General features: G+C 48.7%; 1 protein-coding gene across 1 annotated transcript in view; it reads left to right on the top strand.

Moving 5' to 3' along the window:
- Positions 1–26,774, top strand: part of LOC147113758 (ran-binding protein 17-like) — an 815,149-nt gene that overhangs the window by 469,955 nt on the left and 318,420 nt on the right. Inside the window, exon 14 of the mRNA XM_085995069.1 lies at positions 881–995. Coding sequence (XP_085851195.1) covers positions 881–995 — 115 coding nt within the window. The remainder of the gene's footprint in view (positions 1–880; positions 996–26,774) is intronic.

Raw genomic sequence — 26,774 nt, 5'->3', positions numbered from 1 at the left:
CCCGGTTTAGCAACGCCTCGATTTCAAAATTCTCATTCTTTTTTTCAATTCCCTGCATAGCCTCGCCCCTCCCTATCTCTGTAATCTCCTCCAGCCCCACAACCCCTTGAGATACCTGTGCTTCTCTAATTCTGCCCTCTTGAGCATCCCTGATTATAATCGCTCAACCATTGGTGGTCGTGCCTTCTGTTGCCTAGGCCCTAAGCTCTGGAATTCCCTCCCTAAACCTCTCCGCCTGTCTACTTCTCTTTCCTCCTTTAAGACGCTCCTTAAAACCTACCTCTTGGTCAACTGCCTAATTTCTCCTCATGTGACTCAGTTTCAAATTTTTTGTCTTATAATACTCCTGTGAAGTGCCTTGGGACGTTTTACTATGTTAAAGATGCTATATAAATACAAGTTGTTGTTGTTGTTGTCATAGTTTGAAAGCTAACTATTTAACCCAGCTCCTTGAAAGGCCTAGTGTATAAAGGCACTGCAGTATAGACCAGATGGTCAAGGTTCAGCCCTAATTTGGACCAAGTTACATGGTCTTAGCCAGTTCGAGGATTGGGATGCTACAACTGGCTTCAGCACCCCTAGGTTTAGCGAAGGACAAAAATGAACCCGGGTTCCAACTTCCTAGTGACCCCTTCTTGAAGGTGCTGTGTGACTGTCAGCTGAGAACAGGACCAGGCTTGGCTGTAATTCCCTCCACAGTCAAATAACCTGCCTGACCTCACTGTCTGGGTTCACACATGCAGAATAGCCACTTGTGTGAGGTACTAGAGAATTACTGGAGTCAATGCCTGTGTGAAAATTGAAGCCTTCCCTTTGGTATTGAAGTGGGTGTAAATAGTGATTAATTGCTTGTTCCTGTGCTTCTGTTTCGGACGGTCAGTGTGAACACTTCCCTTTCCTGGGCATCAGTGAACGTTTCCGCCTTGGTGAGACTGCCCTGAGATGTCGCACGACCTTCTACACTGCGCTGACTCGCCTGCTTCTTGTAGACTTGGGTAAGCTGGAAAAGTTCATCTGTCAGATTTTGAAAGCTAACTATTTATCACAGCAGCTTGCCTCAGTCTTATACATGAAAAGGGTTATTGTTCAAGACTTTTTCTGGGATTTTTTTTTCTTTTTATTAACCCGCCCCCTTCGATTCTTTTTCAAATTAAATTTGCAAATATGTTAATGAAAATAATTTGGCCCAGAAATTCGGGTCCAAGGTGCAAGCCTCCGACCTGCACTTACCTTGCACGCCGGCCATTGAGCTGTGGGCCCGCGTGGTATTCCGATCCTGGGCCTCCTCCAACTGCCGGCACGCAGTGCTTGCGTATCCCAGGGGCGCAGTTAGTTCAGAGCGTTCCCTGGGATCATGTGGGCCATGGAGAGCCAATGGTAGCAGGGAATGTTTCATTCATAAATTAGACAGGAAGAGCTGTCAAACCTATAAATACTATAAGCCCCAAAACATCACTAAAACTTCAAAGAAATTTGTTTTAAAAATCACACTTTTAAAATAATTATAAATTACATGAAATAACTATTTTAAACAATAATTTAAATTTTTGAAAAAATTAAATACATTTTCTAATGGGGCTAAAAATAAACTTACCTTTCTTTAAAGTATTTAAAAATAATAAACCTGTGGAAAAAATATTTTAATTTTAATTAATTCACCACTTACCTCGTTAAAAGCAGGCCTTGCGCCTGCTTTTTAAAAGTGTAACTGCTGGAGACTTACCCTCCCGGAGAAACCTGCAAAAAAAACGTAAGTTCGACGCGCAGCCTCTCCGGCGCATGTGTTCCACCTGTCAACCCCTTCTTTCAAGGGAACGAAAGTTGCGGTTTCCCGCGCATGCGCAGTGCATGCACAAAACCGGCACTTTTGTTGGGCCTACGCGTGAGTACCCAGTGCATACTCACGCGTGGGGACCCGAATTTCTGGGCCATTATCGTCCTAAAAAATAATGTTCCAATTCCTTTTTGTTTAGAACATATTAAAGTGCAGATTTTGTAATTAAATAAAGTGGATTGTGCTAAATTCTGAGCTGCTTATACGAACACTTGTCAATCATTTGTAGCATGCATGGGAGCATCAAGTAACATTTCATGGATCGCAGGGAAAAAAATTCACCAGAATTTTCCACAAGTTCTTTACAGTATCTGTTTTGTCCTCCAATATTATCCCATTCACTCCTGAAGCCAGAGACTCCCACTGGGCTACAAATTTTTATGTTCCGGCAGCCGAACGGTACCTCATCCAAGTGGCCATTCTTCCCGTGACCCTAGATGGTGCACATCAGCCAGCTTTTCAACTGGAGAGGTTATCACCGCCGAGCCCAAACAGTGTCCTCATCTGACATTCATAGACTTATGTTTAGGGTAGGAACCCTGACTGATATTTCCTCCTCCTAGATCAGTGGCACTAAAACCAGTTGTAGTGCCCCAACTACTGCTCTGGCTCAGTTCAGACTGCTCAGCACACAGCAGTGGAGCCCATGGCTTTCTGATGTGTGTGGAGAGGGATCCAGTCATGGATAGCATTGGATGTGGAATCAAAGGGTTTTGGCCGCAGATAGCATAGGGTGTGGGGAGAAAGGGATCCTGTCATGGATAGCATTGGGTGTGGAATCAAAGGGTTTTGGCCACAGAGAGCATAGGGTGTGGGGAGAAAGGGACCCAGTCGCAGATAGTCTAGCATGTGGAGAGAAAGCGATCCAGACACAGATAGCACAGGGTGTGGGGGAGAAAGTGATCCAGTCACAGATTACATAGGGTGTGGGAGGGGGGAGTGATCCAGTCACAGGTAACATAGGGTGTGGGGGGGGGGAAAGGGATCCTGTCACAGCTTACATAGGGTGGGGGGGGGGAAGGGATCCAGTCACAGCTTACATAGGGTGTGGGGGGAAAAGTGATCCAATCACAGATTACATAGGGTGTGGGGGGGAGGGATCCAGTCACAGATTGCATAGGTTGTGGGGGCAAAGGGATCCAGTCACAGATAGCACAGGGTGTGAGGAGAAAGGGATCCAGTCACAGATTGCATAGGGTGTGAAGAGAAAGGGATTCAGCCACAGATAACCTAGAGACATTTACCTGCTCAGCACACTCTGGTTTCTCGGACACTTCCAGGTTTTGAATGTGATTCTTGCATTTGCAATATGCCCATACGAGTCTTTAGAATCTAGACTAATTAGACATAGAGAAGCTGTTTCCACTTGTGGAGGAGCCCAAAACTAGGGGCCATAAATACAAGATAGTCACTAATAAATCCAATAAGGAATTTGAGAAACTTCTTTACCCAGAGAGTGGTTAGAATGTGGAACTTGCTACCCGATTGAGTAGTTGAGACGAATAGCATAGATGAATTTAAGGGGAAGCTAGATATGTACGTGAGGGAGAAAGGAATAGAAGGTTATGCTGATAGGGTTAGATGAAGTAGAGTGGAAAGAAGCTCATGTAGAGCATAAACACCGGCATAGACCTATTGGGCCGAATGGCCTGTTTCTGTGCTGTAAATTCTATGTAAATAGCAGAAGTATGGAAAGAAAAGGATCTAGTAATGGATTGCAGAGGTGTGGAGAGAAAGGGATTCAATAATGGATAGCAAAAGTATGGAGAAGACAGGATTCAGTAATGGATAGCAAAGGTGTTGAGAGAAGGAGATCAGATAACAGATGTAGAAAGTGAGCAATGACCCTACAGGGTTGGTGATCTAACTCACTAAGAACAGTGCAAATGCTCGTCAGGTTAAAAACTCTGAATTGCAGGAAGTGATAAAAAGAAGAAACACAAATGCTAGAAATCTGAACTAAATGCTGGAAATACACAGCAGCTCTGTCAGATGAATGGTCTCCAGGTGAACTTGTGTTTTTCTCTCCCATGTACATTTTCAACACATTAAGTATAATAGGTAGTAGATATTTATCTCCAGATCTTTGAAATGCTCTAATCAACTATTTGTTTCTCTAGCAGTAAGAAAAGTGAGAAATGAGCATTAATTAAAAATAAAATTATTCCTAATATATTCTGGAGAAAAGCAAATACCTGGAATTGAGTTTAAGACGATAATTCAATCCCCAGATTCTGCTGGCATTTGTAATTGGCATTATCAGAAGCGTTGGATTGAATTACTTCCTTGTAACTCACTGCCAGCTATCTATTATCTTCTTTTTAGCGTACAGTGCACACAGTCATGCCTTCTTTGTAACCTTTAGCACAAGATTAGACCAGTGTTACTCCAAGCATTATAGGGACAGGAGAAGGCCATTCAGCCCCTCAAGCCTGTTCATCATTCAGTGAGATTATGGCTGATCTGTATCTTAACTTTATCCACCTGCCGTGGCTCCATATCCTTTTATAGCCGCAGCTAGCAAAAATCTATCACTCTCAGATTTAAAATTATTAATTGAGTTAACATCTTCTACTTTTTGTAGGAGAGAGTTCAACGCTTCTACCACTCTTTGTGTGAAGAAGTGTTTCTTAAGTTATCTCCGAATGGCCTGGCTCTGATTTTAAGGTTATGTCCCCTTGCCTTAGACTCCCCACCAACGGAAAAAGTTTCTCTCTATCTACCCGATCAGTTCCTTTCAAAATCCTATAGAAACATAGAAGATAGGAGCAGGAATAGGCCATTCGGCCCTTCGAGCCTGCTCCACCATTCAATGAGATCATGGCTGATCATCCAAATTCAGTACCCTGTCCCTGCCTTCTCCCCATATCCCTTGATCCCTTTAACCTCAAGAAATATATCCAACTCTTTCTTGAATATATTTAATGAATTGGCCTCCACCGCCCTCTGTGGTAGAGAATTCCACAGGTTCACCACTCTCTGGGTGAAGAAATTCCTCCTCATTTCAGTCCTAAATGGCTTACCCCTTATCCTTAGACTATGACCCCTGGTTCTGGACTCCCCGGCCATCAGAAACATCCTTCCTGCATCTAGTCTGTCCTGGCCTGATAGAATTTTATAGGTTTCGATGAGATCCCCTCTCAATCTTCTAAACTCCAGTGAGTATAAGCCCAATTGACACAATCTCTCCTCATACGTCATTCCTGCCATCCCAGGTATCAGCCTGGTGAATCTTCGCTGCACTCCCTCCATGGCAAGAACGTCCTTCCTCAGGTAAGGCGACCAAAACTGCACACAATACTCAAGGTGCGGCCTCACCAAGGCCCTGTACAACTGTAGCAAGACATCCTTGTTCCTGTACTCGAACCCTCTTGCTATGAAGGCCAACATACCATTTGCCTTCTTAACCGCCTGCTGCACCTGCATGCTTAGCTTCAGCGACTGGTGCACAATAACACCCAGGTCTCTTTGCACTTCCCCTTCTCCCAATCTATTGCCATTCAAATAATAATCTGCCTTCCTGTTTTTGCCACCAAAGTGGATAACCTCACATTTATCCACATTATAGTGCATTTGCCATGTTTCTGCCCAATCACCCAACCTGTCCAAATCGTACTGGAGTTTCACGACATCCTCCTCACAGCTTACCCTCCCACCCAGCTTTGTGTCGTCTGCAAATTTGGAGATATTACATCCAATTCCCTCGTCCAGATCATTAATATATATTGTGAACAGCTGGGGTCCTAGGACTGATCCTTGCGGTACCCCACTAGTCACTGCCTGCCACTTGGAAAATGACACGTTTATTCCAACTCTTTGCTTTCTGTCCGCCAACCAGTTCTCTATCCAAGTCAATACCTTGACCCCAATCCCATGTGCCTTAATTTTGCATGCTAATCTCTTATGTGGGACCTTATCGAAAGCCTTCTGAAAGTCCAAATACACCACATCCATTGGTTCTCCCTTATCTATTTTACCAGTTACATCCTCAAAAAATTCCAGTAGATTAGTCAAGCATGATTTACCTTTTGTAAATCCATGTTGACTTTGTCCGATCCTGTCACTGCTTTCCAAGTGCTCTGCTATTACATCTTTTATAATAGACGCTAGCATTTTCCCCACTACCGATGTCAGGCTTACCGGTCTATAATTCCCCGCTTTTTCTCTACCACCTTTTTTGAATAGTGGTGTAACATTAACTACCCTCCAATCCATGGGTACTGTTCCAGAGTCTATCGAGTTTTGGAAGATGACCAGCAATGCATCTACTATCTCTAGGGCCACTTCCTTAAGTACCCTGGGATGTAGACCATCAGGCCCTGGGGATTTATCGGCCTTTAGTCCCATCAATTTTCCTAACACCATTTCCCTACAAATATTGATTTCTTTCAGTTTCTCCCTTTCATCAGACCCTATGTTCCCCGGCATCTCTGGGAGGTTATTTGTGTCCTCCTTTGTGAAGACAGAACCAAAGTATGTATTTAGTTGGTCTGCCATTTCCTTGTTTCCCATTATAAATTTCCCTGATTCTGACTGCAAGGGACCTACGCTTGACTTCACCAGTCTTTTTCTCTTCACATATCGATAAAAGCTTTTACAGTCAGTTTTTATGTTCCCAGCAAGCTTACTCTCATATTCTATTTTCCCTTTCTTAATTAATCCCTTTGTCCTCCTTTGTTGACTCCTAAACTGCTCCCAATCCTCAGGATTATTGCTTTTTCTGGCCAATTTATATGTTCTCTCCTTGGATCTTATGCTATCCCTAATTTCCCTTGTTAGCCACAGTTGAGTCACCTTTTTTGTTTTATTTTTATGCCAAACTGGGATGAACAAATTCTGTAGCTCATCCATTCGGTCTTTGAATGTTTGCCATTGCCTATCCACCGTCAACCCTTTGAGTGCCAAATCACCCCTTAACCTTCTATATTCCAGGGAATACAAGCCTAGTTTATGTAATCACTCCTCATAATCTAGCCCTTGAAGCTCTGGTAACATTCTGGTGAATCTGCGCTGCACTCCTTCCAAGGCCAATATATCCTTTCTATGGTGCGGTGCCCAGAACTGTACACAGTACTCCGGATGTGGTCTAACCAGGGCTTTGTATAGCTGTAGCAAAACTTCCTCCCATTTATATTCTAGTCCTCTGATTATTTTTTGGACCTGACTACTACATGTTAGTGATCTGGTGTCTACATTTGGTGTCAGCCGTGGCTCAGTTGGTAGCACTCTCGCTCGGAGTCAGAAGGTTGCGGCTTCAAGTCGTTATCCAGAGATTTGAGCACTATAGTGCCACCACTGGGTAGGAGTGAGGGTATAAGTACAGCGTGACAAGTTTACATGGCAAGTTTCCATTATAAATGTGGACATCAAAATTTCTAATGTGAAAAGTTGACAGAAAATGTGTGCACATGTAAGTTTTTAATAATTGGAGATAGCATCGTCATGTTTTCAACATAGCTATCATCTTCTATCAACTTGATTGGTCTGTGCACATCACATGTTGAAGCCATGTCTGAATCTTCCAATTCTTTTGAAATAATGTGACCCATTGCTGCAATTAGCTGTTTGTTTTCTAATGATTTGGTCCATGAAAATCATGCAACCTATTCCCTCCATTTTTTGTGTGTTTTGTAAGAATTCCCTGCCTAAACCTGTCCGCCTCGCTTACCTCTCTTTCCTCCTTTAACACGCTCCTTAAAACCTACCTCTTTGACTGCCCTAATTTGTCCTTATGTGGATCGGTGTCAAATTTTTTGTCTTAAAATACTCCTGTGCAGCGGCTTGAGACGTTCTACTACGTTAAAGCTGCTTTATTATTACAAGTTGTTGTTATTGTTGTTTAACAGCTCTCAAAACCAACTAAAGTTCCAGCCCGAGTCCTTTAACTTTATTTGCTTCAAACTCCTTCTGCCAAGGTTGGCAGGAGCACTGGTACTGCGGGTCTCAGTGCTGCCCCAACAGTGGTTCTTAGGAAGAAGGAGCAGAGGATGAGAAACATTAGGAATGGAAGAAAAAGGGAGGCATAGGTTTTGGCGGATCCTGTTATCCATACTCGATTGAGGATAAGCGGACAACTTACACATTGAGTAGGATCCTTCTGGAGAACCCAAGTGACTGACTGATTCAGTACCTCAGGACCGGCGCGGACAATTGGCCAGCTCCACTCGTCCAGTAGCCCAAATCCCTGTTGTTGGGTAAGCTGGGGCACAAGGCCCCCAGATTGCTGAGTGCATACTTATCACAGGTTCTGGAAGCTAAATAGCTTGAGAATTGTTTTAATGTTGGACTGGAGAGCATGACAATGTAGAGCATGTTCATGTTCAAAACCACTCCATCAGTCAGAACTACCCATGGCTAAAGCTCCCTGGGAAAATTGTTTGTACACTACACCCACCAGATGGATGCAATGAGAGGCCTGAAACATTTTCATGGTCATGCTTCATTTCCATATTTTGGGCAAACTGCCAGGGCTCAGCGAGTGTACATCAGGCAGCTGGACACTGGAGGAGGGAGGGTTGGGACAGAGAATTGCCATCTCCTCCTAAGGACCATGCTCCTCATGGTCCCGCTGGATAGGCCACCCCACGCATGCTCCACCCATTGTTAATGAATGGTGCAAATGGGGTCCTACAGCACCGGACCCTGATTTGCACAGGCAATTAGGTTCCTGCCTGTTTCGGGTGTAAGTGCTGGCTATCCATTTGCAGGCTCACCTGAAATTACAACAGGTGGGCCTCGGAAAGTCAATGAAAACAAGAACAGCAACTTGCATTCATATAGCATCTTTAAAGTAGTAAAACGTCTCAAGTCGCCTCACAGGAATGCTATCAGACAAAAAATTGATACCGAGCCACATAAAGAGATATTAGGCTAGGTGACCAAAAAATTAGTGAGGAAATTGCAGAGCTTAAGGCCGAGATGGTTAAAGGCATGGCCACCAATGGTGGGGCGATGGAAGTGGGGATGCACAAGAGGCCATGGAGGGATTTTAACATGAGGATGAGAATTTTAAAGTTGAGGTGTTGCTGGACCCGGGAGCCAGTGTAACGAGCACAGTGAATGAGAAAACAGGACTTGGTGCAAGTTAGAATACGGGGCAGCAGAGTTTGGATGAGCTCAAGTTTATGGAGGGTGGAAGATGGGAAGTTGCCCAGGAGAGCATTGGAATAGTCAGAGGTAACAAAAGCATAGATGAGGGTTTCAGCAGCAGATATAGGGGCGGAGAAGGGCGATGTTATGGGGCGTTTTCTTTTCAATTTTCAACTGTCGGCCACCCCTTTATCCAGCATAAACAGGGCAGGCAGCAGTTGAAAATCGTCCCCAGTGTGACCAGGTGAATTAGAGTATTAAACACTTCACTTTTTAATCTATGAACAATGCCGTGGATACCTAGTTCATAAAATAATTTAATATCTAGAGTTTATAATTTTATTGTCCTAAACGTATTCAGAAAGGTATTCTGCTGCTGGTTCCAATAACTGTAGGAAAATAATACCACTGGCTCTAATGGTTGCTCAGTTGGCACTGCCTTGTCTGGAGTGAGCCAGAAACAGCAGACCCAGATTCAATCTTGGCTGGGCTAATACTATTATTGGCCTCAGTAACAGGGCTAGACGGGAAGAACCAGTCAGGGTTCCTGCTCCTAATTGTCGTCCAGTGAATCCTGCTGGAACATGCCCGTGTATGTAAATCAATTGAGGACATGATTGGGCTTATCTTTGATGCTTCTTTATGATTGAAAGCCCTCTAACACTCACTGTCTAGACTGGCCACTTGGATAAGGGACTGGATTCAAGTACAGGAGCAAGGATGTCTTGCTGCAGTTGTACAGGGCCTTGGTGAGACCACACCTTGAGTATTGTGTGCAGTTTTGGTCGCCTTATCTGAGGAAGGATGTTCTTGCCATGGAGGGAGTGCAGCGAAGACTCACCAGACTGATACCTGGGATGGCAGGAATGACGTATGAGGAGAGATTGGGTCGATTGGGCTTGTATTCGCTAAAGTTTAGAAGAATGAGAGGGGATCTCATTGAAACTTACAAAATTCTAACAGGATGAGACAGACTAGATGCAGGAAGGATGTTCACGATGGCGGGGGAGTCCAGAACCAGGGGTCACAGTCTAAGGATAAGGGGTAGGCCATTTGGGACTGAGATGAGGAGGAATTTCTTCACCCAGAGAGCGGTGAATCTGTGGAATTATCTGTCACACAAGGCAGTAGAGGCCAATTCATTAAATATATTCAAGAAGGAGTTAGATATATTTCTTAAGGCTAAAGGGATCTAGGGATATGGGGAGAAAGCAGGGTCAGGGTACTGAATTTGGATGATCAGCCATGATCTCATTGAATGGCGGAACAGGCTTGAGGGGCCGAATGGCCTACCCCTGCTCCTATCTTCTATGTTTCTATGGAGGGCACCTGACACCTTTGGAACTGTTGTATCCCAGTGCCTTGGGAGATGAGGGGAGAGGGAATAAGGTCCTGTATACTTTTATATGTGGTTAAGATTGCCAATCTTTTCAAAACTTAAGAAAATAGTGGCCTTTTGTGCATCCCCAACTTTCTTCGCCTCTCCATTGGCAGCCATGCCTTCAGCTGTCTCGGCCCTAAGCTCTGGAATTTCCTCCCTAAACCTCTCCGCATCGTTACCTCGCTCTCCTCCTTTAAGACGATCCTTAAACCCTACCTCTTGGACCAAGCCTTTGGTCACCTGCCCTAATATCTCCTTATGTGGCTCGTCAAATTTTGTCTGATAACACTTCTGTGAAGCACTTTGGGACATTTTACTGGCACTAATGGCAAGTTGTTGTAATTGTAACTTGGAAGGATAAATGACTTTGCCTAATATTTGTATGGCTTTCTTTTCTCTTCCTATGCCACAAAAGAAAGCATTGGGAATGAGCAGTGGAAGTTGCTAGATTGCCTGAAGAATTAAGGTCAAGCAACAAAGTTGAACTTGTTTGCATAACTCCTTTGGTGGCCTAATTGGCAAAGCAACATCCAGTAAGTTAGGCCAAAGAAGGTCCTAGCTCCATGTCTCCACTCTGCGCTGTTGCTGATCTCAGCTGGGGCAGCAGTAGCGATGCTATAATTGGTCTCAGGCCCTGGGCTACAGATGGAAAAAAATCAGACAGAGATCCCAGCTGGGAAAGGCACAAATGGGCAATGAGTGAAGGCCAGCGTCAGGCCCTCCACTCGCTGCCTAGGCTCACGTGAAGAGTGGCCACTTGGGTGAGAGGGCTGTTGGTACCTTCAGGAGAAGGGTAGAGGAGATTATTGGAAAAGAAAGTTAAGTTTGTTTGTGTTACTATGAATAAAGCAATGGTGTAACAATTCAGCTGTGTAATAGGCATTAAGCCAGGTTATTCCAGAGCATTTTGTTCAATAAGCTGCAGTCTACCCTGTACTGCAAGCCTTTTCTGTTATAGTATTTGCCGAAATCAGGTTAACACTCCTAGTTACTGTAGACTATATTTACTCTTTTGTGAGTTGTTAGGGAAAGTCTGTTTTGTAATTGATATAATTTCTGTATGTAAATGAGGTGTAATTAGTGTATTTATTAATATACTGTGAGCAACACAATTATGCTGTCCAAATTTCATTACAGTTTTGAATTCTTTAGAAAGTCTTTTTTTAATTACTGATTTACATATACAAATGAAAATTAAGAGATTTAATTGCATAAATCATTAACATGTTGTCCTTATAATTGAAAGATTGTAAGGGTCTGGGTTGTACAGTGGCCTTTCATTGCTGGGACCCGGGTTCATATCCAAACCGATTGGATGAGAGTCTCTACTTGCTGAGTGTAAGGATCCTATGTGAAACGATTACATAGTTTGAACCCATTTCCTAGTGGGTATGTAGCTGCAGAACCAAACTGCACTTAACTCGGAAATAAATTGGCAATCTCACTCGGAGGTCATAGGATGAGTACTGGAAAAGTAGAGAACATTATGGTCACAAAGTGTGGCATTTTGTATATGGATGTGGGCAAGGTGAGAATATTGACGAATTTAAAGAGCCCTTGATTAAGCCCACAGCTACCCTTTGTGCTCCTCTTGGTATTCTTCAAAGGACCCATCAAGGCACCCGTTGCTGCCTCCTTACAAGCAGCATACTTCAACTGTCCCCTCCTCTTCTCTCACTGATCTCCCCTTCCCCACCCCACCCCGAACGCACCCACTGAGAACTAACGTTGCCAGCCTCCTTCCCATCCCACCCACTCCACCAACCATTGCCCCATTGGATTCTGCCAGCGAATCAACAATCGCTGCAGCTCTATGTATTTCCCTCTAGAATGTCTGTTCACTCATAAACAAGGCCCTTGCTATCCATGACCTTATTGTGGAAATTGCATTGACACCCCAGCTTTGATTGAAGCTTGGTTCGCAAGTGGCGACACCTTACCCCTTACCGAAGCTATCCCGCCTGGCTATACTTTCCACTACATGTCCCGCCCAAACTGCGTGGTGCCGGTCTGGCTCATCAAATTACTCCTTGGTCTCTACCCATCTCCTCTGGTACCTCCTCCTCCTTCGAGTACTTCACCTTGTTCCACTCCTCGGACCTCCTTTTAATTCTTCATTGATTACAGTCCACTCCAAGCCCCATCCAAAGTTTTTCCCAAGATATGAAGGGTTTTGATAGAGTAAATAAAGTGAAACAGTTCCACTGGCAGGCAGGTTGGTAACCAGAGGACACATATTTAAGGTAATTGGTAAAAGAACCAAGGGGGAGATGAGAAATTTGTTTATGCAGTGCATAGGTATGATCTGGAATACACTGCCTAAAAGGTCGGTGGAAGCAGATTCAATAGAAACTTCCAAAAGGAAATTGCATGTATACTTGAAAAGGAAAAAATTGCAGAGTTATGGGGAAAGAGCAGGGGAGTGAGACTAATTGAATAGCTCTTTCAAAGAGCCGGCACAGGTACAATGGGCTGAATGGCCTCCTCCTGTGCTGTATGATTCTGTATCCTCCCTCCTTTTCTCCCATCAGCTTCTGCACTGTGACTCCTTTTCCTCAGTGATCTCAATCTCCATCTCAGCTCCCTTTGCCCTGTGTCCTCTTAATTCAATGCCCTCCTGTCCTCCTTGAATCTCTCCCTCCATATAAACTCTCTCACCCATATTCACGCCCACCCTCTTGATCTTGCCATCTCCCGTGGCCCATCTTCTCCCATTGTCTCGATCACCAACAAGGCCATCTCTGAACACTTCCTTGTATCTCGCGCCATCAACAGCCCCATAACCCCCTTCCTCCATAATTTCTTATATGTCCACCCTTGGGAAAAAATGTTCCCCAAGTCACTTACAACTGCACTTTCAAACACTCAACTGCTTAGCCTTTGGTTCTCCATTCACCATGATATTTTTGCAACCGTTCATTTGCTCAACTGCTCCCTCACCTCCACCTTCAATTCACTTGTCCCCAACAAAACCTTTACTTCTTCCCATCCCGATCGTTCCCCCTGGTATGGCTTCCCCCTTTACTCCCTCAAGTCCAAGGAGTGCAGTTTTGAAGGGACGCAAAACTTCAGATCTGGCTGAACAACATCAAGCCTTCAAGTAATATCAGTCTGCTCTCTCCTCTGCTAAAACAGCCTACTATTCCAGGATCATCATGGATAGCAAATATTAGCCCCCCCGGTTTCTTTTCTCCACTACCAGCTATCTCCTTAAACACCTCACCCTGCCCCCTCCAACCCTCATCTTCAAACCAGTGTGAGGAGCTCATGAACCTCTTTGTCACTAAGATTGAGACTATCTGTTCAGCTCCCTTTGCCTCCCCACCCCCACCCTTGCCCACCCAGCCAAACCTTCCCCCAAGCACTCCCCGATCTAGCCCATAACCCACACCTCTCTAATTTCTCTCCTCATGCCTCTCTGAGCTCATCTTGTCCATGAGATCTTCCTCCTGCTATCTTAACACTACTCCGACTAAAATGCTGATCCCCATCTTTCCTTACTGGTTCTAATGCTCACTGACATTATAAAGGGTTCCCTCTCTTCAGATTCTGTCCCCCTCTATTTCAAAAATCCATCGTCATCACCCCCTCCTCAAAAACCCACTTTCAGCCCCTCTGTCCACCTCTGCCTCTCAAATTTGTGCTCAACACTCTCGCTACTCCTCACAGCACCAAAACAGCCCTATCTAATGTCACAAATAAAATTCTTTGTAACAGTGGTGCATTATCCCTCCTCCTGCCCCATAACTTCTCTGCAGCCTTTGACACGGTCTATCTCGCCATCTTCCTCCAACGCCTCTCCTCCATTGCCCTCACTTGGTTTCATTCTTATCTATCCAACCGTAGCTAGAGCATCTCCAACCATGGCTTCTCTTCCTACCCATGCATCATTACCTCCAGAGTCCCCCAAGGATCTATCCTTGGCCCAATGTTGCCTCTAATTTTTCTCTTCATGCGCGGTCCCTTTATATTTGCTGCGCGGCCACATATGTACGGTTTCTCTTCGAACTTGTAAGCGGCCTGCACGGGACCTCTGGATTACTGCGTGGCCGTACGCCCACGCAGCTTAGGGGGAAAGTTGCCTTGGCCCTCACCTATGTGCGCCAGCATCCCCGGACATGGGTCTAGCTTCCCCATGTATGCTGCCCCTACACTGCCTCTATGTTCGCAGTCTGTTTATCCAAAATCCAGTCTTGGATAAGCCACAATTTCCTCTAGTTAAAGATTGGGAAGATCAAAGCCATCGTCATCGGACCCTAACACAAACTTCGTACTCTTGCCACCGATTAAATTTGCTGCTGAAGCTCTCATCCATGCCTTTGCCACCTCCCGACTCGTCTATTTCAATCGTTTCCTGGACAGCCTTCCATCCCCCATGCTCCATGAGCTTCAACTGATCCAAATCTCTGGTGTCCGTACCCTATCCTGCAGCAAGTCCCGCTCACGCATCACTGACTTAAATCGGCTTAAAACACAAGCACCTCAATTTAAAAATTCTCGTCCTTGTGTTTAAATCCCTTCATGGCCTTACCCCACCGGATCTTTATAAATCCTCCAGCCCACCCGACCTCTCTGTTCCTCTGACTCTGGCCTCTTGTGCACCTCCCTCCCTCACCCAACCATTGGCGGCCGTGCCTTCAGCCATCTAAGCCTCGCACTCCGCAATTCCTCCCCTAAACCCTTCTGCCTATCCACCTCCATCTCCTCCATTAAGACCCTCCTTAAAACCCACCTCTCTGACCAAGCTTTTGGTCACACCTTCCTAATATCTCCTTCTTTGACTCAGTGTCTTGGGACATTTTTCTACGTTAAATTATTAAATTACATTGTATAACTAAGTTTTGTTGGTGGTAGCTGTATGTTAGTCTGCAGCCCTAACAGTGAGTCCAGACATTCTCAGGTTGAAGGAAGCAAAGGACGGAGAGTGAAAGGTACCAGCATTTTTGAGAATAGAACAGTTAATATAACGTTTATATTAAGCTTGAAGTGTTCATCCTCTGGCCGTACTCCATCTGCCACTGGTAAGGTGTTACATGCAAGCATCTCCTTTTATGTGGTTGCTTCATCTGTTATGCACTCTCCATCATGTCAGATAGGTAATCTGGTAAAAATGTTGTGTTTTGGGATTATGGGGGAGAAATTGAGTATAGCCCCGTTTGGGGCGCCAGCCTCGCCAGAGGCGCCTCGCATCCCTCTTGGGGAGCTGCGACTGAATAACGTGGCGCAACGTGCCACGGCATGTCGCGCTGCGGTATTGCAGGCCTTCCTCCTCTTCTTAAAGGGGAGGGGCCTTGTGCAGCGCGATCTGGGGCCCAGCTGGGCCCCCGAGGATCAGGAGTGCAGGCAAAAGAGCCCAGCACCGAGGAGAAGTGCCGGGCTCTTGTAACGCAGCCAGCACTCGCGGGGTGTGGGGGGGGTTCAGGAGGCCGGGGACGGGACGCAGGAAGGTGCTGGCAGGCGGCCAACAGCAAAAATGGCCGCCCCGCACCTCTCCTTTAATTTGCGCCTCCCCGACCGCAGGTAGGCCCTCCTGAACCGGTCAGACATAGCGTCCGGCGATAAATCAGGGGGCACTGCCAAATATCGCGGCCGGGGCGTCAGCGGGGCGCTGCGCACACCGATGACGTCATCGGTAGCGGCGCAGCGCTAACGGTTAGTGCCACCACTAACGTCCCGTGGAATTTAGCGGGAGGCATGGACAGTGCCGCGCGCAAGCGCCAGTTGGCGTGCGACCCACTTAGCGCCCTCTTAATGCGCTAATGGGTGGCGCAGCCAACTGAATTTCTCCCCCTATATGTTTTACAAAAGCTGTAGCTGTTCTTCTGAGCTTTGGAAGAATTTTTAAACGGGCTTTATGATCATTTTCTGTGCACAGCTGCAGAAAATTTGCTACAACTAACAACAGATGCACCAGGTACCTGCAATGTTTCTTGCTGAACTACAACTGCACAGTCTAAAACAGCTCCCAAAAGGGATCATGTGGAAAGACAAGAGTCTGATTCAAGAGAGCCAGCATGGGTTCAGAAAGGGCAGGTCGTGCCTGATCAATTTACTGGAGTTCCTTAAGGATGTCACAGAACTAGTGGGTAGGGGTGAACGAGTGGATGTTGTGTAATTAGATTTCAGGAAGGGTTTTGTGCCACAAAACTGACTGACGTGGTGTTGGTACTTATGGAGGCATCAGAGTGGGAACTGGCTGCCAGTGGAGTCCCACAGGGGTCAGTGTGGAGCTGCTGCCGTTTCTAATTGTTATTAATGACTTGGAGGGTGGAATGTTGTTCAAGTCGTCTCAGTTTGCAGATGATACCAAACTGAGTGCAATGGCCAATGACGCTAAAGAATGTGTTATAATCCAAAGGGATCTGAACAGGTTAGCTCAATAAGCAAGAGGTGACAAATGGAGTTTAACACATATGTATAAAGCACTGTGATTAGCTCGAAAATGTGAGAGTGTGAATTACATGTTTAATGGCAACATGTTTGAGGTATCAGCAGGAAAGAGATGTGGGGGTTTTGGTGGATGGGTCATTAAAACTGTTGGTTCATTGTTTGAAGGTTGCGAATAAAATGTTTTTATCTATCTTCTATATATGTATAAACGGATATGTCTGTCTGTCTGTCTGTCTGTCCTTCGGTGTGCGTCTGTCCGGCTATACACTCGAAAGTTATAGAGCGTACCTACACGTGCGTTACATCAAAAGAAAGCTTACCATTCCAAAACGGTCGTAAGCGTATTTACGTTTCGGCCGGACAAAAATTCCGCCCGCGGTATCCAAAAAACGTTCAAAATTCCACTCATTAGCAGCTCATTATCCGCTCATTAGCAATAGAGTGACCTCGAGGTTGACCAATCGTACGGCGGGTTCCTGGCGCGTGCGGGCGGGCCCTCCTACAGTCGAGTGACGGGATGATTGACCAATCCTACGCTTCGGTGACCTGACGGTCGACCAATGGTGCGTGTGTGGGCGGGCCTTATCGTTCTGAACCGAGGTGAGTCGCCGCCATCTTGATTCCAAACTTTTCATTTCTTTTTCCCGCTTTCGGCGTGTTTCTTTTCAAATCTACATTTCCAGCAAAAAAAAAGTTGCTTTTAAAACACACATTGTTTTTAAAAAAGTTAATTAATTTGTAAATCTTTTCTCTAACCTCTATAATTCTCCTACCTTTCACCGTTTTTCCAGGCCCGGGGCCTAGGCTTCTCCAACTGCCAGCAGTGCAACTCTAGACCCAGGCTCCCGGCCTAGACAGAGACAAACACTGGCAGAGGGGAGAGGGTGTGCTGCCTCAGCTCCATTCCCGGGGTCAGTAGGTGGGGAGGCTTCATAAGCAACTGGGGTAGGTCACAAGCCCCGAATAATAATCTGAAGATCCTGTGTTTGCAGCTGAGGAAATTTCTTCTGCTGACAGCCCCAGGTTAACGGCAGCCATCTTTGTCAAGGAGGGCGAAAAGTTTCAGTGCGACGCCATTTTGATTCAGTGTGTAACAGAGTGCATGCGCAGCCATCTTAGTACAGGAACATAGAGTGGGTGGGGCTTCTGTGCTCCAAATCGGGTGCTGGTGACCGAGACAGACAGTCGACTGTGTGGGCGGGGCCTAATCTTTCCAACTGAAAAGCAAGCGGCGGCCATTGTTTGTGAAACAACACACTGAGAGGTGAGCACCCCTTTTTTTAATAAAAAGATTGGTGAGGTTGTAAAGTGTATGTTATAGAAAGATTTACCAAAAATGTTTTATAAGTACTTTAAGTTTCATGTTTCCCCACCCCTTGCTCCCCCCACTCCCTTTCACCCCACCTCCCTTTTCCCCCCCTTCCCCCACTCCCTTTCCCCCTCCCTTCCCCCCATCCCTTTCCCCCCTACCCCCTCCCTTTCCCCCCCTCCCCTCCCTCTCCCCCCTCCCTCTCCCCCCTCCCTTTCCACCCTTCCCCCCCCACACCCCCACCCCCTTCTTCCCCCCCCACCAACCTTCCCCCCACCACACACCCACCCCCCCCCCCCCAGAGATCGGGAGGCGGAGAGGGGAGGAGGGTTACCAAGGCAACCGGGGCTCGGGAGGGGAGGGGGAGCGGAGAGGGTTACCCTGGCAACCGGGCTCGCCAGCCGCAATCGGCCGCTCAGGCCCAGGCCCAGAGATCGGGAGGCGGAGAGGGGAGGAGGGTAACCAAGGCAACCGGGGCTCGGGAGGGGAGGGGGAGCGGAGAGGGTTACCCCGGCAACCGGGCTCGCCAGCCGCAATCGGCCGCTCAGGCCCAGGCCCGGAGATCGGGAGGCGGAGAGGGGAGGAGGGTTACCAAGGCAACCGGGCCCGGCCAGCCGCAATCGGCCGTCTCAGGCCGCCCTCCCCCCCGCTCCCTCTCCTCCCTCCCCCTCTCCCTCCCCGCCCTCCCCCTCTCCCCATCCCCTCCCCCACCTTCCTCCAGCCATTCCCCCCCTCCCTCTCACCCCTCCATCTCCCCCTCCCCCTCTCCCCCCTCTCCCTCCCCAACTCCCCCTCTCCCCCCTCCCCTCTTTCTCGCGCTCTCTCTCTTCCCCCCAGTCGCTCTCTCTCTTCCCCCCAGTCGCTCTCTCTCTTCCCCCCCAGTCGCTCTCTTCCCCCCCCAGTCGCTCTCTTCCCCCCCCAGTCGCTCTCTTCCCCCCCCAGTCGCTCTCTTCCCCCCCCAGTCGCTCTCTTCCCCCCCCAGTCGCTCTCTTCCCCCCCCAGTCGCTCTCTTCCCCCCCCAGTCGCTCTCTTCCCCCCCCAGTCGCTCTCTTCCCGCCCCCCCAGTCGCTCTCTTCCCCCCCAGTCGCTCTCTCTCTTCCCCCCCCGTCGCTCTCTCTCTTCCCCCCCCAGTTGCTCTCTTCCCCCCAAGTCGCTCTCTCTCTTCCCCCCAGTAGCTCTCTCTCTTCCCCCCCCAGTCGCTCTCTCTCTTCCCCCCCAGTCGCTCTCTCTCTTCCCCCCCAGTCGCTCTCTCTCTTCCCCCCCAGTCGCTCTCTCTCTTCCCCCCCCCAGTCGCTCTCTCTCTTCCCCCCCAGTCGCTCTCTCTATTCCCCCCCAGTCGCTCTCTCTCTTCCCCCCGAGTCGCTCTCTCTCTCTTCCCCCCCAGTCGCTCTCTCTCTTCCCCCCCAGTCGCTCTCTCTCTTCCCCCCCAGTCGCTCTCTCTCTTCCCCCCCAGTCGCTCGCTCTCTTCCCCCCCAGTCGCTCTCTCTCTTCCCCCCCAGTCGCTCTCTCTCTTCCCCCCCAGTCGCTCTCTCTCTTCCCCCCCAGTCGCTCTCTCTCTTCCCCCCCAGTCGCTCTCTCTCTTCCCCCCCAGTCGCTCTCTCTCTTCCTCCCCCCAGTCGCTCTCTCTCTTCCCCCCCAGTCGCTCTCTCTCTTCCCCCCCAGTCGCTCTCTCTCTTCCCCCCCAGTCGCTCTCTCTCTTCCCCCCCAGTCGCTCTCTCTCTTCCCCCCCAGTCGCTCTCTCTCTTCCCCCCCAGTCGCTCTCTCTCTTCCCCCCCAGTCGCTCTCACTCTTCCCCCCCAGTCGCGCTCTCTCTTCCCCCCCAGTCGCGCTCTCTCTTCCCCCCCAATCGCTCTCTCTCTTCCCCCCCAGTCGCTCTCTCTCTTCCCCCCCCAGTCGCTCTCTCTCTTCCCCCCCAGTCGCTCTCTCTCTTCCCCCCAGTCGCTCTCTCTCTTCCCCCCCAGTCGCTCTCTCTCTTCCCCCCCAGTCGCTCTCTCTCTTCCCCCCCAGTCGCTCTCTCTCTTCCCCCCCAGTCGCTCTCTCTCTTCCCCCCCAGTCGCTCTCTCTCTTCCCTCCCAGTCGCTCTCTCTCTTCCCCCCCAGTCGCTCTGTCTCTTCCCCCCAGTCGCTCTCTCTCTTCCCCCCCAGTCGCTCTCTCTCTCTTCCCCCCCAGTCGTTCTCTCTCTTCCCCCCAGTCGCTCTCTCTCTCTTCCCCCCCCCAGTCGCTCTCTCTCTTCCCCCCCAGTCGCTCTCTCTCTTCCCCCCCAGTCGCTCTCTCTCTTCCCCCCCAGTCGCTCTCTCTCTTCCCCCCCAGTCGCTTTCTCTCTTCCCGCCCCCCCCCAGTCGCTCTCTCTCTCTCTTCCCCCCCCCCCCAGTCGCTCTCTCTCTCTCTTCCCCCCCCCCCCCCCAGTCGCTCTCTCTCTCTCTTCCCACAACAACATGCCCTCGAAAAAGCCTCGGCACCGCCGGGCACCCCCAGCTAGTCTATCTATCTATATATATAAAGCGGCTCTTCTGTCTGTCTGTCCGTTCTCTATACATTTGAAAGTTATAGAGTGTACCTACGCGCGCATCACGTCCAAAGAAAGCTTACGATTGCGGACCGGTCATAGGCGTATTTACGTTTCGGCCGGACAAAAATTGCGCCCGCGGTATCCAAAAAACGTTCAACATTCCGCTCATTAGAATCTCATTAGCGACCGTGTGACATCGAGGTCGACCAATCGTACGGCGGGTTCCTGGCGCGTGCCATCCTACAGTTGAGTGTTGAGTGACTTGACGATTGACCAATCCTACGCTTCGGTGACCTGACTGTCGACCAATCGGTGCGTGTGTGGGTGGGCCTTATCGTTCTGTACCGAGGTGAGTCGCCGCCATCTTGATTCCAAACTTTTCATTTCTTTTTCCCGCTTTCTGCGTGTTTCTTTTCAAATCTACATTTCCACCAAAAAAAAAGTTGCTTTTAAAACACAAATTGTTTTTAAAAAAGCTAATTCGTTTGTAAATCTTTTTTCTAACCTCTATAATTTTCCTACCTCCCCATCCCCTTCCTCCCCCTCCCCCTCCCCTTCCTCTCCCCTCCCCCTCCCCTTCCTCCCCCTTCCCTTCCTCCCCCTCCCCCTTCCCTTCCTCCCCCCTCTCCCTCCCCTTCCTCCCCCTCCCCCTCCCCTTCCTCCCCCCTCCCCTTCCTCCCCCCTCCCCTTCCTCCCCCCTCCCCCTCCCCTTCCTCCCCCTCCCCCCTCCCCTTCCTCCCCCCTCCCCTTCCTCCCCCCTCCCCTTCCTCCCCCCTCCCCCTCCCCTTCCTCCCCCCTCCCCTTCTCCCCCCTCCCCTTCCTCCCCGTCCCCTTCCTCCCCCTCCCCTTCCTCCCCCTCCCTCTCCCCCCTCCACCTCCCCCTCCCCATCCCCCTCCCTGCCTCTCCCCCCTCCCCCTCCCTTCCCCCCAGTCGCGCTCTCACCCCCCCTTCCCTTCCCCCCTCTTCCCCTTCCCCTCCCCCCTCCCCTTCCCCCTTCCCTTCCCCCCTTCCCTCCCCTTCCCCCCCTCCCCTTCCCCCCTTCCCCCTCCCCTTCCCCCCTCCCCTTCCCCTTCCCCCACTTCCCCTTCTGTCCCTTCCCCTTCCCCCCCCTCCCCTTCCCCCTTCACCGCCTTCCCTTTCCCCTTCCCCTTCCTCCCCTTCACCCCCCTTCCCCTTTCCCGCCCCCCTTCCCCCCAGTCGCGCGCTCTCTTCCCCCCCAGTCGCGCTCTCTCTTCCCCCCCAGTCGCGCTCTCTCTTCCCCCCCAGTCGCGCTCTCTCCCCCCCCCAATCGCGCGCTCTCTTCCCCCCCAGTCGCGCTCTCTCTTCCCCCCCCCAGTCGCTCTCTCTCTTCCCCCCCAGTCGCTCTCTCTCTTTCCCCCCCCCAGTCGCTCTCTCTCTTCCCCCCCAGTCGCTCTCTCTCTTCCCCCCCAGTCGCTCTCTCTCTTCCCCCCCAGTCGCTCTTTCTCTTCCCCCCCAGTCGCTCTCTCTCTTCCAACAACAACATGCCCTCAAAAAAGCCTCGGCACCGCCGGGCACTCTTGCTAGTATATATATATAACTAAAGGTGTGAGTCAGTTGTGTGTCTAACCTCAGTGAGATCTCATTTAAAGTACTACCTTCATTTTGGTCTCTGTATTACAGGAGAGATGTAAGTATTACAGGAGAGATGTAAAATTATTGGAGTAAGTCCAAAGTAGGGTACGAGGCCGAGTACGGAATTTAGAGGGCTGAGTTATGAGGAAGAACTGTCTAACCTGAGACTTTATTCTCTGGAGCACAGGAGGAAGCTGGAGGACTTGATAGAGGTCTGTAAGATTATCATAGTTAGAAACATAGAAACATAGAAGATAGGAGCAGGAGTAGGCCATTTGGCCCTTCTAGCCTGCTCCGCCATTCAATGCGATCATGGCTGATCATCCAAGTTCAGTACCCGGTCCCTGCTTTCTCCCCATACCCCTTGATCCTTTTAGCCTTAAGAGATATATCCAACTCCTTCTTGAATATATTTAATGAATTGGCCTCTACTGCCTTCTGTGGTAGAGAATTCCACAGGTTCACCACTCTCTGGGTGAAGAAATTCCTCCTCATTTCTGTCCTAAAAGGCCTACCCCTTATCCTTAGACTGTGACCCCTGGTTCTGGATTCCCGGACCATCAGGAACAACCTCCCTGCATCTAGTCTGTCCAGTCCTGCCAGAATTTTATAAGTTTCAATGAGATCCCCTCTCATTCTTCTAAACTCCAGCGAGTACAAGCCCAATCGACCCAATCTCTCCTCATACGTCATTCCTGCCATCCCAGGTATCAGCCTGGTGAATCTTCGCTGAACTCCTTCCATGGCAAGAATATCCTTCCTCAGATAAGGCGACCAGAACTGCACACAATACTCAAGATGTGGTCTCACCAAGGCCCTGTACAACTGTAGAAAGACATCCCTGTTCCTGTACTCAAACCCTCTCGCTATGAAGGCCAACATACCATTTGCCTTCTTAACCGCCTGCTGCACCTGCATGCTTACCTTCAGCGACTGGTGCACAAGGACACCCAGGTCTCATTGCACTTCCCCTTCTCCCAATCTATTGCCATTCAGATAATAATCTGCCTTCCTGTTTTTGACACCAAAGTGGATAACCTCACATTTATCCACGTTATATTGCATCTGCCATGCTTCTGCCCAATCACCCAACCTGTCCAAATCATCCTGTAGTTTCTCGGCATCCTCCTCACAGCACACATGCCCACCCAGCTTTGTGTCGTCTGCAAATTTGGAGATATTACATATAGTTCCCTTGTCTAGATCATTAATATATATTGTGAATAGCTGGGGTCCAAGGACCGATCCCTGCGGTACCCCACTAGTCACTGCCTGCCACTCGGAAAAAGACCCGTTTATTCCAACTGTTTGCTTTCTATCTGCCAACCAGTTCTCTATCCAAGTCAATACCTTGCCCCCAATCCCATGTGCCTTAACTTTACACGCTAATCTCTTATGTGGGACCTTATCGATAGCCTTCTTAAAGTCCAAATACACCACATCCACTGGTTCTCCCTTATCTATTTTACCAGTTACATCCTCAAAAAATTCCAGTAGATTAGTCATGCACGATTTACCTTTTGTAAATCCATGTTGACTTTGTCCGATCCTGTCACTGTTTTCCAAGTGCTCTGCTATTACATCTTTTATAATGGACTCTAGCTATAAAGATTTTGGATCCGGGAATGTTCTTCGCTTGAGCAAGGATTTGAGGACCGGGGGAAACAGTTTAAAGTTAAGGGTATTTTGGGAGAACAGGAAATTTAAGTAACACATTATTGGGAATAGCTGATACTCAGCTAGGTAGGGCAGCGTGTGAATTTTCTTTGGGCATAAGTATTCAGCCTTCATGGAGACAGTTTGTTAAAGTGTGGAGCCAAGTCCTGGTACAGAACTTGTAAAAATGTTCGGCCATAATTTGCTGTGGCATGTCATCTTAGTCTTGTACTTGCACGTTTGGGTTTTTTAATTTTCTGTGTGGCAAGTTGCTGAAAGTGCGAGCTGATAACGTCGCAGTGAGGGAAACTGAGCTTCTGGGACCCGAGTGAACAGGGCAAGCAACTGTATCTCCTTAACCAATCAGATTGAAGAATTGTGAAATTAACAACACAAGGGGCTAAAAATTCAGTGGCCTGCGCCACCAGTTTGCGCCCAAAGAGGGCTTTTGCGCCACTGTGCAAACCTACCGCCATATTTAGCGGGGCGCTAATGGCGGCGTTAGCCAGTAGCGCTGCGCCGCCACCGATGACGTCATCGGTGTGCGCAGCGCCCCGCTATCGCCCCGCTGGCCATATTTGGTTGCTGCCGCCTCCCCCGCGCCGGCCGCAAACAGCGACCGGTACACGGGGCCTACCTGTGCCGGTAGTGGGGTGAGTTAAGGTGGAGGTGCGGCCGGCCGCTTTTTCGGCGGCCGCCTGCCCGCACTTCCTTCCCCGGCCTCCTACACCCCCCCCCCCCCCCCCCGCGGCATTGCCAGCTGTTTCCAGAGAGCCCGGCACTTCTCCTTGGTGCCGGGCTCATTTGCCGGCACTCACGAGCGGGGATCGCGCTGTTGCAGGCACCTCCCCCTTAAGAATGAGAGGAAGGCCTGCAGTACCGCAGGCTGCCGTGCCGCAGCGGGTGGCGCTGCGGCACTTTACACGCCGATATTCAGTTTCAGCGCCCCAAGCCGGGCGCCAAAACCCTTGTTCAGCGGCCGGCTTCCACTTGGGGCGCTGAAACTGAATTTCCCGCTGGCGCAAGTGGCTCCGCGCGCAGCGGTAATTCCGGCGCCCAGGCGAGCTGGGCGCCCCTAACTGAATTTCTAGGCCAAGGAGTCATAGAGTCATAACAGCACAGAAGGAGGCCATTTGGACCATCGAGTCCGTGCCAGCTCCCTGTAGAGCAACCCAGTCAGTCCCATTCCCCCGCTCAATCCCCGTAGCCCTGCAAGTTTATTTCCCTCAAGTGCCTATCCAGTCTCCCCTTGAAAACATTGAGTGTCTCCTCTTCCACCACTTCTGTCGGCAGCGAATTCCAGGTCATCACCGCTCTCTGTGTAAAAAAATTTGTCCTCACATCCCCACTGTATCTCTTGCCCAAAACCTTAAATCTGTGTCCCCTAGTCCTTGTACCATCAACCAGTGGGAACAGCCTTTCCCCGTCTAGCCTATCCAAACCCGTCATAATCTTTGTACGCCTCTATCAAATCACCCCTCAACCTGCTTTGCTCTAAAAACAAATCCAGCTTCTCCAACCTCTCCTTGTAGTTAAGATCCCCCAACCCTGGAACCATTCTGATAAATCTCCTCTGCACCCTCTCAAGGGCCTTCGCATCCTTCCCAAAGTGTGATGACCAGAACTGGATGCAATACTCCAGTTGTGGCCTAACCAGCGCTTTATAAAGGTTCAGCATAACTTCTCTACTTTTGTACTCAATACCTCTATTTATGAAGCCCAAGATCCCATATGCTTTGCTAACCACACTCTCAATATGTCCTGCCACCTTCAGGGACATGTGCACATTAACTCCCAGGTCCCTCTGTCCCTGCACACTCTTTTAAAACTGTGCCACTAAGTGTATATTGCCTCTCCCTGTTCCTTCTGCCAAAATGCATCACCTCACACTTCTCTGTATTAAATTCCATCTGGCACTTGTCTGCCCATTCTGCTAGCCTTTCTATGTCCTGTTGATATCATCATCACTGTTTGCCACACCCCCAAGTTTGGTGTCATCGGCAAATTTAGAAATTCTACTCTGTATTCCAAAATCCAGGTCATTTATATATATCAAAAAAAGCAGTGGCCCCAGCAGTGACCCTTGAGGAACACCACTATCTACCATCTCCCAGTCTGAAAAACAGCCATTTACCACAACTCGCTATTTTCTGTCCTTAAGCCAATTCCTTATCCAAGCTGCCACTGACCCACCTATTCCATGAACCTCAATTTTGTTAACCAGCCTTCCTTGTGGTACTTTGTCAAACGCCTTCCAAAAATCCATATAGACAACATCCTTTGCATTCCCTTCATCAATCCTCTCTGTTACTTCATCAAAAAAGGACTGAGAAGGAAGTGTAAATTAGAGTTGGTGAATTCAATGCCAAATCAGATACAGAAAGTGAAATAATAAAAAATAAAGAGACAGAAAGAAAAAGTGAATAAAAAAAAAATTTTTTACATTTTTTAAATTTCCAACGACATTTAAAACATGAAGAAATGAGACTCCACACTTGTAATAGTTCATTTTCAGTGCCAGAAGGGTTAACTGGCAATAATTAACACTTATCATGTCGTTAAAAGGGTAATTAGACTGAAATGGACAAGACATACTGTGGTAAACCACTGTTTGTATTCCTGTTTGTCCTGTTTGTATTCCACTGTGTACATGCCTGGACATGCCTCGGCTGACTCCTCCCACAGGTCCTAGTATAAAGGTGACTGCTCCCCAGCCCTTAGTATCATGGACCGGTCGACCACGCGAGGCAGACCTCCATTCTGTTGTTAATAAAAGCCTTTGGTTACTCTTCTAACTCTCAGTCTTTTATGAGTAATTAATAGCGCATCAATTTTATTAACAACATTTTTATAATGGAGAAGATCCTCACACCAGCATGCCTGGACTTAGATCATCGGGAGGCGGACTCATCCACCAAGTTTACTCACTGGCTTAAGTGTTTCGAAAAATTCCTGACCGCCTCCGAAGCAATCAAATCGGACGAGGACAAACTGGATGTCCTGACCTCCAAA

This window comes from Somniosus microcephalus, chromosome 8, assembly GCF_052327205.1.
Source record: "Somniosus microcephalus isolate GS21.2 chromosome 8, FLI_Smic_1.0, whole genome shotgun sequence".
Taxonomy (NCBI): domain Eukaryota; kingdom Metazoa; phylum Chordata; class Chondrichthyes; order Squaliformes; family Somniosidae; genus Somniosus; species Somniosus microcephalus.
Note: the sequence above shows the minus strand (reverse complement) of the source record. Positions and strands in the feature narration are given on the sequence as shown.